General features: G+C 42.0%; 1 protein-coding gene across 1 annotated transcript in view; it reads left to right on the top strand.

Moving 5' to 3' along the window:
- The window catches only part of BCR (BCR activator of RhoGEF and GTPase), a 98,548-nt gene extending 81,907 nt beyond the window's left edge, over positions 1 to 16,641 (top strand). Inside the window, exons 17-23 of the mRNA XM_031592300.2 lie at positions 6,743 to 6,802; positions 6,925 to 7,034; positions 7,750 to 7,889; positions 9,297 to 9,431; positions 10,044 to 10,149; positions 11,150 to 11,312; positions 12,024 to 16,641. Of these exons, the coding sequence (XP_031448160.1) occupies positions 6,743 to 6,802; positions 6,925 to 7,034; positions 7,750 to 7,889; positions 9,297 to 9,431; positions 10,044 to 10,149; positions 11,150 to 11,312; positions 12,024 to 12,113 (804 nt within the window). The 3' untranslated portion in view covers positions 12,114 to 16,641. The remainder of the gene's footprint in view (positions 1 to 6,742; positions 6,803 to 6,924; positions 7,035 to 7,749; positions 7,890 to 9,296; positions 9,432 to 10,043; positions 10,150 to 11,149; positions 11,313 to 12,023) is intronic.
- Positions 16,642 to 16,886: the final 245 nt, after the last annotated feature.

Below are 16,886 nucleotides of genomic sequence, written 5' to 3' on the forward strand. Positions count from 1 at the left end.
AAAAAGCAAACACAAAAGCTCTCATTTTTGGTAAATCCCCATTGCAGTTTTTAAGGACTCTTTGTGACCTTTCTGAACATCCTCAATTTTCAGTGATTTCTGTTTTATCATGCAGCTTGTTAACACTATTGAGTAACAACAAACCTAAGTCATAAGAGGGTCTGGTGAGATTTGAGGTTGATAAGAATTACTGAAGGGTTTTATCTTGTTCTGATTTTAAATCCAACCTCCAAAGATTTCTCTCTATTAAGAGATTATAATATCAAAATAAAATCAGTGTCTGTGGCTGAAGGTTAGCTGTGTTCATGCTGTCAGCATTTTTTTTCCTATCATCAGTTTTACATTCATTTCTCTTTCAGAAGTTTTGTTTACTCTGGAGTTTCTAGTCTATGCAGGTCTTGTTGTTGTTGTTGTTATTATTCAGCCAAAGTCTGTCTCGTCTAAAGGCAACATCTGTGAAGTTGGGTGAGTTTTTCCAAAATTCCCCATAGTTAAGAAGTCTGGGAATGTCAGGAGTCGTGTCTGCATCCTCTAGTTGATAAAAAAGGAAAATTCTGTGTTGGTTAAATAGTAATGTGTTCTCAAGCCATGTATGTATTATTGTAAATCTGCAGCTTTTTCCTGCTGGGATTCCTGACTCACCACATTCTCGGTGCTGCAGAGAGGAAGACAAAGAATCAGGGAGACGAGGCTGTGAAATGTTTATTAAATCTCTCCATTGCATAACGGCACAGGAGGAAGGAAGACTGGAAATTGGTCCATGTGGTCACAAGCTTCCAGGAATGGGCAGTGACTTTAATAGCTCCCATTGCTCATGTTTTCTCTTCCTATGGAATATTTTATTTCCCTGTTTTTATAGCCACGAGCCAGAGCTTTGTGGCTTGCCAATCTGCAAATTTTCTCCCTCAAAAATAAAACTGTAAAGTTCTGATATGGGAGAAGCTCCTGTGCAGGTAGAAATTGAAATCCTCACGAGACTTGGGAGTGACAGCACTGGATGCACACATGGGGGGAGGCTTCTGTTACACCTTAGGCATTTAGAAAAGCAGGGAGAAGGTGCCACTGTGAATCTGAGGTTGGGGAGGAGTTTGGGAAGGGAGGAAATGGACAGATATTTTGCAGCAGGGAGCATGAAGCTGAGCTCACTTTTAGGCTCAGTTTGTCTCTCATTTTGAACTGGTTTTTTTCTTTCTGTTGTGACCTTGCAATCTGTCTTTGGCATTTGGATGGCACTTTTGCTCTTTGAGGTTTACACTTCATGTGGCAAGCGTTTCCCCAAATTTTGAGTGTAGCTGCCTTTTGTTTGGTCTTGGGACTGTGCATGCAAGCAAGCACATATATCAGCAATACTGGCCTCAGCCTCAGGAACAGACTGCCTGAGCAAACTGATGCTTCATCCTGTGATCCATCTCCTCCAGTTGGTGCCTCCTAGATACGCCACTTCCTTTGTTATTTCTTTTTACTGCATGATCAGCTCAGGCAAACTGTTTCCTTCTCCCTCACAGCAGCACTGGAAAATCAGGGAGGACGTGACTTCACAGCAGTCATTCAGTGGTAGCAACGCACCATCATTCCTCTGTTGCCATGCAGAACGATCGCTCTTATCTGCTTAATTATCTGGGATGTCTCATAGCAGTGCACATGGCTATTTCACAGACATCAAGGTTTGTTTTCCATGTAAAACAGATTGTCGCATGCAGTACCTCCCAAGTGTCAACTCAGAAAGCCTTTTACACGCTTGGCTTCCTTTAAACGGTTTGCTCATGCAGAACAGTACCCCAGCAATGAAAACAGGGTGGAAGTGAAGAAGGCAGTGGGTCATGTCTAAGGGGTGATGGTGGCAAAGATTAACATGTCAGCAGTGGGCTCGGAGAAGAATGGGGTTATGGCTGGACTGGGAGTTTCCAGCAGCAGTGAGACTCTGACAACACATCTGACACATCAGTTACACTTAAAAACTGATGGAGTGTGAAGTTGCCAGGGAGATTTAATAAAAGGAGGAAGTAATGCAAATAAATAACATAAAGCACACTAACGCTAAGGCTGCCTCAGTCATTGCTCCCAGACATTTCACTTCTGCTGATGCTTCTTTGTTTCTTCCACTTTCTTTTCTCTTCTGGGGGACAAAAATCAGCAAACTCTCTGTGGTGATTTCTTAAGACAAAGCACGGACAGCTTAGTGCCTGCCTTGCATTTGCTATTGACCAGTGTCCTCAGTTTGCCTTTCTCCTGGTCTCTGCCACTTTGTGTTCCGCACGCTCAGCCTCTGCTGACTTCTGTACACTAATTGTGTGCCTTAATTCTTTGCTGATTTGCTATGAGCACTAGAACCTTGCACTCAAAAATCCCCGCGGTGCCAAGCTGCTTTGTTCTCTTGTGTTTTGTGCAGGATACAGAGAGGCATCTGCTTGATTCATTAGTGAGTTTAGGGCTGCAGCTTGCCACTGCTAATGCCAAAAAGTGGGCCACAAGAGGCCTGGAGGTGCTGGGGGAGCACAGCCCAGTTTGTTCATGTTTTCCTATGCGCTTCCAGTGGGGGCTGTGCAAGCAAGCCCATAAGGCTCTTAGCAGGTCTGTCCTGTTTGCACGGACACACAGCACAATCTTTCATGCTTTCGGTGGGAATGAGATGGGTCCTTTTGTCGCTCAAACCCAGTAACCAGTTGAAGGAAATGTTGAGAGGTGCAGTACATTTCACTGTCACACTAATGCAGAGGCGGCCATTTCACAGTGCCTCAGTGCTCCTTGGGCTGGTGACACGGGGGCTCTGTGCTCACTCAGAGCAGCCTCCTTTTGGCTCTCCCTCTGTAGATTACATTCTTCTACTCAGTGCTCCTTCTTCCAGGTCACTGATCTCCAAATCAGGCCAAAAGACAGCATGACCCCATTTGTCACAGCTCTCTGTGCTGGAGCATCGCACTCACTAACTCTTTGTCATCAGTCTGCTTTGTAACCTGCCTGCTCCTGCTGCCCTTTCCCTGTGTTGCTCTTGCTGGTCTCAGAAGGTTGATCCACTGCAGGGTCCGGGACTAAAAGCTTGCTCAAGGTGTAAATGATGTTTTCTGCTTCCCACTGACATTATTATTTCTTACTGTGATTTTGTCAGACTTAAACCTAACTTCCTGCTTCATTCAGTACTGTTGAGAACTTATTCAAGCTTTGCTCTTTTATTAGTTTTCATCTACTTGACTTTGTCACTTAGAAAGCACCTTGGGTTCATTTTTTGTTGTTGTAGCCATTGATTTGTGCAGGGTTGGCTCAGGTCAGCCTGACCCCCCTCCACCCTCCTCCATTCAGTACAAGCTGTTTCCTACCAACAGTCAAACAGCAGGTGGGAGCACGGGGTCCCTCCAGCCCTGCAACAGAGCTCAGACACAGAGGAGCATAAGCAGCAACTGGTGCACCAGCAGTCCTTGCTCAATCCCCATTGTTACCCAGCGAGGAAGAGTCTCTGTGAGCTCCAACTCCAGAGCACTGCTTTTGCTGGTTCTCCCTGTATGGCATTCACTGAGGAGATGGAGTAGGACTTGGACTCACGCTTTTTAATGTCTATTTACTTGCTTTTGTTTTGCACAGTGGTAGGAGTTTTGTAGCCATAACCTAAGCAGAACTGGTAATACTTGCTAGCTTAAATGAACTGGGCCATGCTAGAGTTGTCCTTTAACTGTTTTGCACATATTCCAAACTCTCTTTTCCCTGCAATCATAAGTCCTCTCTGCTACAAATAATGCTCTCAATAACTCCATTCTACAAACAGATAGAAAACTGTTTCCAGCTTGGAGGTTTAGCTGTGGCAGCCTCTACCAGCAGATCCCTGCTGGCAGCTTTGTAGACAGCTGAAGGTCAAGTTTTCAGGAATCCTGAGCATGGTTGCTTGTTCATAGGAAACCAAACACTTCAGAAATGGTTTCCTCTTGATTCTGGGAAAGAATGCAGTTCGCTAGAAACCAAACTTCCATCACGGAAATTCAGGGGAGAACAGTTCAGGTTCTGGCCAACTTGTAGGGACGTTGGCCAGGCACACAGGCGGGGGCGGATCTGTTCCGCCGGAGTTAAAAGCAAAGCCTCTTGGCAAACGCTCTGTTATTCGGGTTTGCTGAAGTGCTGCAGCAAAGCTCTTCTGCCCATTGGCCTCTCGATCCTTTCTGCAGTCGCAAAATGTGGGAGCTGTTAGTTACTGACTATTCCCTACAAGGGATCTTCAGGAATTTCTGCCACAATTACACCTACAGGAACCGGTCCAATTCAGCAGGAAGGCGCGTGTGTGCTGGCAGCACCCCGCTGTGGGATCACATCTGTAACAAAGTGCGCAGAGACAAGGTTGGCCTGACCTGCTCATCCCTTCCTTCTTGGGGTCTCCACAGTGTGAGTAAGCAGGGAGAAACTTCTTTCTGCTTGTTGTCTTTTGCAGGGAGCGTGGCAGGGGGCCGGGGGAAGTGCCGTGTGTGTGCCTGACAGCAGTTCTGGGCTAATTGATTGATGGTTTGAAGCGTGAGCATGATGGTGTGTAAGAGATCTCAGAACGTACAGCAGGTGCCACTGTTTCAACATTTACTTCTGCCTGGCAGAGAAGTTTGCTTTTGCATGGAGTTTTGTGAGAGGGAGGAACTGTACTGCAGAAATAGCCCTGGTGTCTTTTTCTTTGCTGATAACAGTGAATTCAAAACACAGAGTGTGGTGCAGCTGCCTCCATCTGAGCATACAGTGTCTCAGGTGTTCAAGAGCCAAGTGCCACAAAGCTGCCTAAGGAGGTGCTGAAGTCTATTTGCTTTTGCTGGTACAGGTTGCTGATGGAAGTCCTCGTGCAGGAAGGTCTTTTCTGTATTTTGTCAGTGTAGTTTGAGCTAAGCGTCAGCAAAATCACCTGGTTTTGGACTCTTTCAGTCAGCATTGGAGTTGCCGGGTGATGTTTGAGTACTTGAGTCGGCTGCTCCCCAACCTCACAACTGTTCACTCAAAAGAAATCAAGCAAAGCTGAAAATGGGGCTTGGGGCTTTGCTTCAGAACCTGATTTTGGTTAGTGAATTCTTGCAATAGCAGAGCCAGGTGTTCTTTCTGACTGTGCACAAGATGAAATTAAAAGTAGTACGTAGTTCCAAGTGGGACAGCTTTCCATGGTTTCTGAACTGACTTTCTCCTTTTCAGCTGGGTTTCTTCACTGTCAGATCCTGACAGAGGTTTCATTTGTTCCAAGTTACCTTTCTCTGTGTAGATCACGTTCCATTTCTATTCCTTTGTCTCACTGTGGGGTCGTCGTGTCTTTTGAATTCAGCAGAATGTAGTCCTTCCTGGAAGCCATCGGCTTCATAGCCACCAGCTATGAAGTTCTCAAGTCTGCCTTTCTATTTCAGCGCAGTAATTTTGCACTCATCCAACCACAGCTGTCTGTGGTGAACTGCAGTCCAACTTCCCCAGTTGAGACCAGATTGCAGCATCTGTTTTCTCCCATGCATTTGGAAGGTTTTATGATACTGTGGGAGGAACAGCTCTTGCAGGAACTGCACTTCAGCAGCCATGGTCTCTCCCTCCCGCGTTGCTCGTGAGTTTTACTGCCTCCTTCTTGTGATGTAGCAGACTTAGCTTTCCTTCACACTTGTGCAGAAGCAGCAAAGTGATTCTTTCCCCGTGTTCAATTAATAATAACCTATTCAACGTTTGTTACTGCCTGAAGCTTACAAATTACTCCAGAATGGAAAAATAAGAGCTTAACACGGAAGTCTGTCTTTGTCCACTGTAAGGTGTGGTTTTTGGAATGCATCTGACATTTCTGCAGTCATCACACTGTGAGCCCGGGCAGATCAGGTAGAATTACACTTAGTGGGGGGAAAAAGCAAAAAGAAAAAACAGAGGTTTTTTTTAAAAAACGAAACAAAACTCTGCAGTTGCTCTTGGTTTCTAGAGCAGATGTTAAGGATGGATTTTCTGCTTCTTTTGATCTTACAGAAATTATATAAAGGCTCTGCTTTGCAGTACAAGAGAACTGATAGAAAAACCCATAGCCTTGATAATCCAGCTTTGAATGTTTCAGTGCTTACACTGAATTAATTTTTTTTGACTGTTGAAACTATCAGGAGGCTTCCAAACTAAACTAAAGCGTGCAAGCAGGCATGCATGTCCAGACAAGAGATTTCCTGTGTACACATACGCAAAGATTCCCAGTTCCTGATCTTATTTCTCAATTTTGAAAATTAATTTCAAAGCCTCTTTTAGGCAAGAAATTAGAGAACAGAGGAGACCTTCTCTGGCTTACGTGCTTGGAACTTGCAGCTCTTCAAGAAAGAGAGAGATCTGTTTCAAATCAGACTATTTTCAGAAATTTTTCCTCCCATTTTTGGACTCCTGGCCCTGTGGGACAGGGCAAATTTGGCCTGCTGTGCATGTGCCTGATGTTCTACAGCAATAACTGCATTTTCCCTTTCCATGGAATGTGAGGTTCTTAGCTTTCAAATACTGATTTTCCTTGTTGAAGCTTCTTATTGAGGCTTTGATGTTGAGCAGACACTGCACACATGTTGCTGGATTGTCTACATGAATGAGTTGTCATCATCATCCCAGCTTGGAGAATGGCACAGTATGTGTCCTGTTACCCAAAATTTGAGAAACCTTGGGATGTGTGTTTTCCTATGGGAATGAAATAATGCACTGAAAGCGGTGGAGCTTTGCTTACTCACAGAAGCCTTTCAGACCAGCTGACTTCTCCCAAGTCTGTTCTTGACTCATGGGTCATTTCCATGTTTTTCAGCTGGACCCACAGACACTACAGGACAAAGACTGGCAACGCACGGTCATCTCAATGAATGGAGTAAGTACAGCAAACAGCACTGCTTCCACACCTCTGATGTGGTTTATGTCTTTGCTGTTGGTTGCAGAATAAAAAAAGGGAAGAAAATGTTTGAAATGTAACAGCTGCTCTCTTCTGATCAGGTTGAAGTGAAGCTGTCAGTGAAGTTTACCAGTCGAGAGTTCAGCCTGAAGAGGATGCCATCACGGAAACAGACGGGGGTCTTTGGGGTCAAGATTGCAATTGTCACCAAGTGAGTGGATGGGTAGAATTTCTCCCTATTGCTTTTTGAAAAAGCCAATTAGCCAGTGGGTTGCACCTGTCTTAATCCCACTGAGGGATTTCTCAGTACAGTCTGCTCCACTCGGGTAGCAGTGCAGATGGCTGTTGCTGCAGAAAGGTGGTTTACATTTTGTAAGCTTCATTTTTGCATGGGAAAAAAAACCAACATGCATACAGGCTTGGAAAGCTCAGGTGTCCACTTCCAGCATGTCACTTCTCAGAGTTCTGGAAATGCCCCTTGCCCTTTTACTTTGCTGTTAGCTGGCTTGGCCACAAAGTTCCAGAGCCACTAAAGAGTGTTATTTCCTTTCCATGACCAGAAATGTTCAAGTTCTTTGGATCCCGTTGTGTTATTTGAACCCTTGATCTTTTGTCATGAATTGTTTACCAGAAGAAACCTGTTTGTTCTGTTACATGCTTTGGGAAGCATAGTGTTTCCTCACTTTGGAACTGCATTAATTTGAAAGCAGCAGTGTTGCTTTGTATCCAAGGGTAGTTTGGGAATGTTATGATTACCTGTGCAGGGCTGCAGACACAGGGCGCAGTAGGAGCTGGCTAGGAGCCAAAATGCTCAGGGCAAAATGCTGCTGCAAAATGACAGGGTGATTTTAGCCCACTTCTCTGGCTGGGGTAGCAAGAATTGAGGGCACGAGCTCTGCTGAACTCTTCTGTCTTCCTTTCTTAAGGAGGGAGAGATCAAAGGTGCCTTACATAGTGCGCCAGTGCGTGGAGGAGATAGAGCGCCGTGGGATGGAGGAGGTGGGCATCTACCGCGTCTCTGGGGTCGCAACCGACATCCAGGCTTTGAAAGCGGCCTTTGATGTCAGTAAGTATTTGTGCCTGATGTTTTCCTCCTAACTGTGAGAACCTGTGTGAGCTCCCTGTCAGATGGCTGTGCTATTTTTAATGTTACGTTCCCCTAGAAGCATTAAGAGGGAGAGATTCTCATTCAAGGAGAATCATTTTAAAACTGGCTGCATGTTTTATTCATATTCCTCAGCCACAGATGCGACCCAAGACCTATGGTGGAACAGATCCCTGTACCAAATAACACATCTGTTATTCCTCCCAGCTGACATGACACGGCTGGTTTGCAGGACTTGCCAAGACTCTGTGCATGGCAGGTAGCTTCCTCAGGGGAAGCAGCAACCAGAAGCTGCAGTTTTCCTTATTGCTGCCTCCAAATTATTAGAAGTCCTTGGAATTGAGAATATTTTGTGAAAGAAAGCAAGCAAAAAATAAATGAAGAAACTCAGTGGATGGTTAGGAAGAAGTGGTGGTTTACCAATCAGAAGACGGATGGTCAGGACTCTTTTCTTGACTTTGTGGCTCTACTGCTGTGTGCAGATTGTAAATTCAGTTAATTTTGACACTATTTTAAAGCCTGCCTTGATCTTGTACAGAACAGTGTTCCTTAGTGCTGCTGCATTTAAAGGAATGACATACATGTCCCTGAAAGACATCCAAACTCAGCAAATTAAACACCTCCAGACTGCTGTGCTGTAGAAAATGAAATTTCTGCCATACTTTCAGCATCCACCTGATAACCAAAGGACCTCTTGAGCTCTTTTTTTGTATGTGTAGCATTTCTTCATTCTTCTATTTTTCTTTCTGTCCCCCTAAACTACCAAAAGCATTGGTAGTTGTGTAGCTGTGAATCCTCAGTAGTGCAAATAAAGGTGTTTCATATTTTGAAAAACAACTTTTTTTTGTTTACATTAAATGCCATTTTCTGCTAAGCCAGCAATGGCTCTGCTGGTTGATGTTTGTTTTCAGGGAAGGAGGTGGTTCTGTTGTACTTAAAAGTAACAAAACTGAAACGTGAGCCCTGAATTGCCTGTGTACTTTAGCTGCACTCAGTAGGAAGTTGGACAGCCTCAGAGTCTCTTATTCTAAGCTGTTTAAGGCAGGGAACTGGAGTAACCAATGTGGTCATTAAGAAAAAGTTGAAATGCATATAAATGCAGTCATGCAGGGCTTTTTCCAGATCAGGCCTGCATTGCTGGCAGAGCAGAAGGAACCATGGATAGTGTGAACTTCCTTCTAGTTGATTTAAAGCTGGAAACTGCAGCCATTTGTCCAGCATTTCTCAGTTGTCATTTGAGAGAAATGTAAACAGGAAAACTCTCAGCTATTTGGGCAAAGACAGTAGGTAAACAAGGAATCAAAGCAATCAAAAACTGAATGCAAGGGCAGCAATTATTAACCCTTCTTCCCTTCTTCCCTCTTTCAGATAACAAAGATGTGTCAGTGATGATGAGCGAGATGGATGTTAATGCTATTGCAGGCACATTGAAGCTGTACTTCCGAGAGCTGCCTGAACCTCTCTTTACAGATGAACTGTACCCCAACTTTGCAGAGGGCATTGGTAGGTAGTAGCAAAAATTACTCTTGATGACCTGGATCTGTGTTAAAGATGCTCTTCTTTGGGAGGCTGCTCCTAAAGCAATATAGAACTGTATTTATAATGTTGGACAGAAGCTTGGAACAAGCTGTAAGGGAAGTGGAATGGATCTCAGAAATTAGCTTTGGAATGACATCATCTTGCTGCAAGTCTGAGGATGAGCAAATGCCATGATTTTTTGTAAGCAGAGAATGTCCAAGTTTCTGAAGGGCAGGCAAAGAATAGAATGACAGCCTGCTTGTTGAGTTTGTGCTTGTTGTTTGCCCATTTGGTCTTCCAGGGAAGTCCTCTTTGGAGAGGGATATACCTTGTTATATTTAACGAAGGGGAAAATCCTAATGATTTGACATCTGCAAGCACTTGAACTGCTAGAGGGAAAAGAGTTCTCCATCCCTCCTAGAAATGAAGAAAAAAACAAGCAGTGAGGCATTTCTGTCTGCCTGGCCTTCCAAAATATGATGCAATTACGGTCCATTCAGGACCAACCATATTTGTTGGTTTGAGACATTATACAGTTCAGTCAATTTCTAATTTACTGCCTATGGTGATGTTTTATTATTTTTTTTTGTCTTGCAGCACTTTCAGATCCCGTTGCAAAGGAAAGCTGTATGTTGAATCTATTGTTATCACTTCCAGAACCCAACCTTGTCACATTCCTTTTCCTTTTGGACCATTTAAAAAGGTAATGTTTGAATCCTTTAGATACTTGTTCAATGTGTAAAGCATCATTATTTTAAAAAAGGAGCCTTCTTCTCGAGCACATGCTGAATCAGGCAAATGAAGAAGCATTTGCTGATTTGATGTGGATGCTCATCAGATAACTATTGCTTCATGCTCATTTAGTGAAGCACTGAATCCCAAATTGCATTCTCACTGAAACTGAGAGGATTAGAACTGAAGGAAAGAGGTGGCAAAAGTCTCAGGACTTATCTAGTGCAAATGCAAATTCTTGCTGCAATATCTCCGCAAAACTGCACCTGCATCAGGAAAAGTTTCAGTATTAATTGTGAAACTGTCTGTGTTTAAGGACCTGTCAGTACTGTCTCAAAAGGTGTTGCAATCTAACATATCTTTAAAAATTCCAGTTCTGCACTTCTAACTGGAGTTGTCAGCTCCTTGTTTAGACTGGTCTTTCTGATCTTGTCTGTCTTTGCAATATGGTTACAACTGAGGAAAAATATTTCCATGTGTTTGATAGTAATACAATAAACTTGTTTAATACATGCACAGTATTTGAATTTACATATGTACATACCAGAGACTGTCAGTGTAGAGATCAAAGATGATCTTGTGACTGAGGTTCTGGATTAAAATCCAGGAAATCTAGGTTTGTTTTTGTTACAGACTCTTGTGCCCTTGGGTAAATGTTTTAACCTACGTGCCTTAGTTTCTCATTTCTGAAACTAGGATGAAAACCATTCCTTTATTCCTGTCTCATTTCTGCCTGACCAAATGATCAGCAGTCCCTTTCTCAAACAAGGGTTTGTAGAGTGCCTAAGATTGTAGCTGTCAGGTCAAGGTATTGTTTATGTATACAGTCATTTTGGGGACGTATGGAAAGAGTTCTTGCTTCGATGTCTATACCTAAATTCCGTATAAAAGGAGTAATTATGGTTTCTTACTGAAGGACATTTCCAAACTCAGATATTTACAAAGATCCAACTTGTCATTTCTTCTCACAGGGTTGCTGAGAGGGAGAGCATTAACAAGATGTCCCTGCATAATCTTGCAACTGTCTTTGGACCAACGCTGCTCAGACCTTCAGAGAAGGACAGTAAAATCCCTGCCAACCCAACCCAGCCTATAACAATGACTGATAGCTGGTCACTAGAAGTCATGTCCCAGGTAAAATCCAAAACGTACTATTGAATCATTTAAAGGCAGTAGCTGGGAAACTGTAGTCATTTAGCAAGGCCTTCTTCAGCTTTCCTCCTTTGTTTTCGTAGCAGTTTTGAGAAACATAAACAACTTTCACCCCCCAGCACAGACGTTTTTGACTCTGTTTACAGAACTGTGTTTCTTCAGGCAGTTCAGTTTGTATCTGTACTAATAGAGCTTGAGAAAAGTCGATATGCACACATCCTGCATTCTTTGTTTGTGCACAGTAAGGAGAGCTGTCTCAAGGCTTTCTGAGTGCTGTATTACTAGCCTAGGATGAAAGGACTGTTTTTCCGCAGAGCTCAATAATCCTTGCTAGATTCAGATTTCTTTTGCCCTCGCAGCCTCCTTAAGGCAGTGCAGACAACTAGAGGAACCTAGAGGCTGTGTTAGCTCATCATGCTGTTTTGTACTTCCTTTATTGAGTGATAGCAAATCGTAGATCAAATTTTTTCAACAAAGTGAAACATCAACACTTTGCTATCCTTGATGCTGAGAAGTGCCTCCAAAGCATTGGAATTTTTAATATTCCTCCTGATATTATGCACTGTATTAAAATAGTAAGTGCAAAGAAATTCCTATACAGAGCAATGCAATCACGTCTGCCAGCTGTGAAACAGCCAGCATGACAGTGAGTTAACAAGGCTTTATTTTTTACCTATTTCTTTCTCTTTCCAGGTTCAAGTCCTTCTGTACTTCCTGCAGCTAGAGACCATCCCTACCCCAGACAGCAAGAGGCAAAGCATTCTCTTTTCCACAGAGGTGTAGATGTCTGTGATGCCAACAGGACTCCAAAAAAAACTACACCACAAACCCAACCTGTTCTTGGCATAAATCTGCCACTCTTGAAAAAAGGAAGACTGGTGTTTCTTCAGACATTTCTGGCCTGTTCCTGTTCTGGGGAATGATGGCCCTCAGTGCTTCTGCTGTTTGTTAACCAGTGGCAAGCTGAAGAGAAGGTAGAAAAATACCTACTTTTGATCAGGAGAATGAGAATCGAAGTGGAGGTAGAGCTGTGCAGAATCTCCACTAGAAGGAGCAATAGACACTTGAACAAATGCACCACGGAGGGTGGCTGTTATTCTTGTTGGGAATGTGATGGAAGGTATTCCTCATTTTGTGGATTTGTCATAAAGAAACGTCAAGATTTCTAACGGACCACTTGATAGGATACCCTTTTTTTGAGTGAGAGGGAGTTAAAGGATCTATCACAACTGTGTCTTTAATAACTGCTGTTTTTAAAGTACTGTTTTAGGCCACAAAAATAGCATTGCTTTGCAAGAAGAGGAAAGAAGGGAAGGGTCTGGGATCTAAGATACCCTCCTCTGAAATTGAAGTCCTGATTTGAACAGGGTTCTAAAGAAGTGAAACAGTTTTGCATACAACTCAAACTTTTTTATTTGTCTTGCCCACCCATTCTCCTGCAAATGTTTGTACAAGGAGATGCTGTGCTCTTGCCTATGTTGCACTTCTGATGGTGTGGATTTTTGGGGGGATGGGGGTGTTGAAGGGCCCAGACTCAATGATTTTTCACTACAAATAAATACAGCAAATTAAAGAGAGGCAGGGACGGTTTGAGTCAGTGCTTTGTGATTCTTTGGTTGTTTGCATATTGCAGGAGCAATATTGTCCAGAGAGGATTGCTAAATTCCTTAGACTCTGCCAAACTTAATGAAAATTAATTGGGAAGGCTGTTAATTCCCAACACTCCAAAGAAAAGATGCTAACAGTGCAAAAATAATTCAAGCATTCGTGGACAAAACAAATTATTAGTGGTTATCAGGTTGCCTGGCTGCTTACTCCTATCAGAACATTTTTTTTTTTTTTTTTTTAATATATAGATATATACTTGAATTTTGGAGGCTTTGTACGTGCATTGCTTCTATGAGAGTTGTTTTCTGATAGATGCTTTGATAAATATGTCAGAATGTACTTTATGGACAACCTAGCCAGTAGCATGCATGTGTACTCTTCAGAAATTTCAAGCCTGTTTTAAGTAAGAGCAGTGAAGGGATTTCTGTGGAACCACACAGAGCAGTACAGCAGGTTTCACTAAATACTGGGCTGGTATCTTCCTGCCTAAGTTGGTCAGAGCCATGGGGGTTATGCTGGTGTAAAGGACAGCAGTGTTTGTCTAGAGAACTGAAAGCATAATCTAATTGCTGGCATCCAGAGCAAAGCGTTCTGGCTATGAAGCAGCTGTGCCAAACATCCTGGGAGAGGTGGGAATAGCTCCATTTTCATTAACAACTCCAGCCCCCTTTGCGTCATACCCAGTTATGCAGCATCCGTTTGGTGGCAACCATCCATCATCCAGGCAAGAAGAAAAGTGCAGCGTGAAGACAAGGGGAGGAATCAGCATGGAGAAAGGGAGGGAAGGACAGATCTTGATTGGTGTAGTTGGGTTGCCAACATCATTTGAGGAGAAATGCCTCAGAGAAAGCAACCCCCGTGATGCTGAATTTTATGTTTTCTGATGAGTGATCTGCAGTCTCTCAGTAACAAAAATATATATAAAAAACCACCAACAAAGGAGTCTTTCAAACAAATGGAGAGAAAAAAATAATGGAAGGGAAATGATTTTGTAGTCAATGTAATTTTGACTGCTGCATAATATTAGAAAATATTGTACTGTGAAGTTACAAATTCAAAAAGGAAAAAATAGAAATTCTGATTTTGTGAGTATATCAACATTTTGCATGCTATTGTAAGGATCCTTATAGGAATTTAATATTGCTTAGTATCCCTCCCTTCTTAGGTCTGGGAGCAAACCTCTTTGTAATGTAATGTACAACTAGAAATTCCCTCTCTCTTATATGTATTTCCATTACATTCCGACTTCTGAATCTGGAAAACAGAAAAACTGTTTATAGTAGGAGGTGCTTTTGGGGGGAGGGAGGGAACGAAGGCAAGAAAACTTGAAGGCTTAGCATTTTTTATATTTATTTCTGCCTTTTTTGAAGGTAAAAATTAGTCACAATCTTGAAAACTTTTGACTTAAGTCAGGCAGACCAGTAAACCACACTGTGGTTTTGGTTTTATGTATTTGTTCTCATTTCCACCTAGCAGTTCCATAACAATCCTTTTCCTGCTAGCTGCACACTGCCCATTCCAAGCTGTTGTGTGGTGCATCTGAGGCAGTGGCACTGCTGCTGACTGCTTTGGAAAGAAAAAAAGCCCCACAAACCAACAGCAGAAGCAAAGTACAGGAGATGGTTGGGTGACAGAGCCCTTTCCTTTCCGTGTTCAGAATCTGTGGCTGCTCTTTGCAGTGTTGAAACTGGAAAGCAATACCATAATGACTGTGCCAATTTACTTTTACCCAACTTTTTATTTTTATTTATATAGGAAATTAATATTAAGTTACTGATGTATGGTGTGTAACGATGAGAAATGGCTTTTGCTTTGGTTACTGTTACAGGTTGTTGCTTTAGTCTCTCAATTACAATGCTCAGTTCTAATGTAATGTAATCTAACATGCAGGCATGTGGATCAGGGAAAAAAAAAAGGTAATTTAACGTAACCCATTAATTATTTCTGTTGAGTATGTTTTCCCCAAAGCTGGTAATTTTGGGCTGGAAAAAACAGCGGATGTTTCTGCTAATGATGAAATCATGGACTGATTTGAAATATGAGAATTGATTTTTTTGAATTTCTGTTAATTTTGCAATTTAAGTCTTTCTTCAGATAGACGTTTGTGTTCAGAAATGAAGCATTTCCAAAAGGCTTTTGTATTCTTTTCCAAGGGATGTTGTGGGTGTGGGTTTTTTTTAAACTTTGTTGTGTTTTTAATAAGCCTTATCACACTTAAAACATAAAGGGACTTTATGTGGCTTTACAGGTCTTCTGATTTAAGAGCTGTGTCAGAAAACTTCTCCATTTCCTGTAAGAAATTACACAGTATACAATATAAACAACATAAGAGCAAACTAGCCAAAAATTACCCTTTAAAACTGCACTGAGAGTTTGTGTTCTTCCTGTTTCTGTTGCATTGGAAAGAAATTTCTAAAGAAGCAGCTTTCAGCTACGTGCAGCTGAAACATTAACAGCTTCAGCAGAAATATTGCAGGTCATTAGGACAGACTGTACCTCCAGTTTAAGAAGAGAAAGAAGCATAGGTTTCTTGGCATTTAGAAACTATTCTAAAATTCTCTCTTTTTTTTTTTTTTACACTGATTAGTTTTGGTTTTTTTTGTTTTTTTTTTTTTAAATTAAAAAGTAAAGCAAAATAAGGGAAAAGTTTTAATGATGGGCAAGAAGTAAATAGTACTAGATCGTTCTCAGCTTTGTTTTGTGTGTGCTTTTCATGGGAGGAGGTTGAAACTAAAATGAAACACATCAATTGAAATGCTGCTGGTGTTCTTTATCCTTGCAAAATTTTAAGCTAGTTGAGGTGGCAGCCAAGCCATTGCAGGCTGTATTCGAACGCTGCTATTTTTCCATGTATCAGCTAAGGGCAAAGTACAGCTGTGCACTGACTGTATTTGCTGATGCCAGCTGCCCACCTTGATTCCAACTTTCCATTGCTCATGTGAAGGCAGTCAGCATGCAGATGAAGCAGAACTGCAATATGTTGTGTCGGCCACGAGGTGGTAGAACCACAGAGCGTGTTGATGGAAGCTGCAGTATTTTCACAGCTTATTCATTTTACCTGTTTAAAATTGTGTTTCACCATTGAGTTAGTTTTATATGAGTTTATTTAAATGGATGTATTGTTCTGTAAAGCATGTGTGGACCTCTAGTTTGCCTGTCACCAATGTAACACTGGAAGGCATAAAAACTTGTTCATTTCTCTTAATGTACCATTCCTTGAAGTATGTACAAAATGTAAATTGGCCAGCATGGCTTTCAGAGATACTTACCATCTGATGGAGAAAAAAGTGACCCTCTCTGGTTCCTCACTGGTTGATGATTCCTTTGTTTTCAGGGCTCGTTCTGCTGGGGCAGTGCTGTCAGATGTGGCATTCTTACCATGGCAATGTTAGGAAGAAGTGGGAGATGTTTAAGAAAAGCCTCTGCTCTTTCTCGCTTCAATTCAAAAAGATAGAAACTTGCAGTAATAAAAGACCAGTACATTCACACTAGATTTAAGGGATTTGCTTCTGTTCCTTGCAGAAAAATCTGAAAAGGGAAGTAAATATGTTCAGAATAATCAAAATTTGGAGTAGTTGGCAAGTCAGTCACTTGTTCCTCCTTATGTTTTTATTTAGTCCAGGTATGTTTTTCTTTGTAAGCTTTGCTAACATCCCTTTGCAGTGCTGTCTGAAAAATCAGTCTGATATCATCCACTTCCTTTAACACAGGGTTCTTGCAGCTGAGATCATGGAGCCTTTCAGTTAATATTAGCAATCTTCCATTCTCAGCCAGAATTAAATGGATACCCATATGCATTCCATGGAAGTTTTCACAGGGTAGATGAAAGTACATGGATCTTCCTTAAAATCAAGAAAGGACTGCTGATTGAAGGAGGTACTCGCAGCTAATTAGTATTTCTTACCAAAGTCTTAGGGAAGAAAGATGATATAAAATTGAAAAAAAACA

Source organism: Phasianus colchicus, chromosome 18 (assembly GCF_987193195.1).
Source record: "Phasianus colchicus chromosome 18, bPhaCol1.hap1.1, whole genome shotgun sequence".
Taxonomy (NCBI): Eukaryota; Metazoa; Chordata; class Aves; order Galliformes; family Phasianidae; genus Phasianus; species Phasianus colchicus.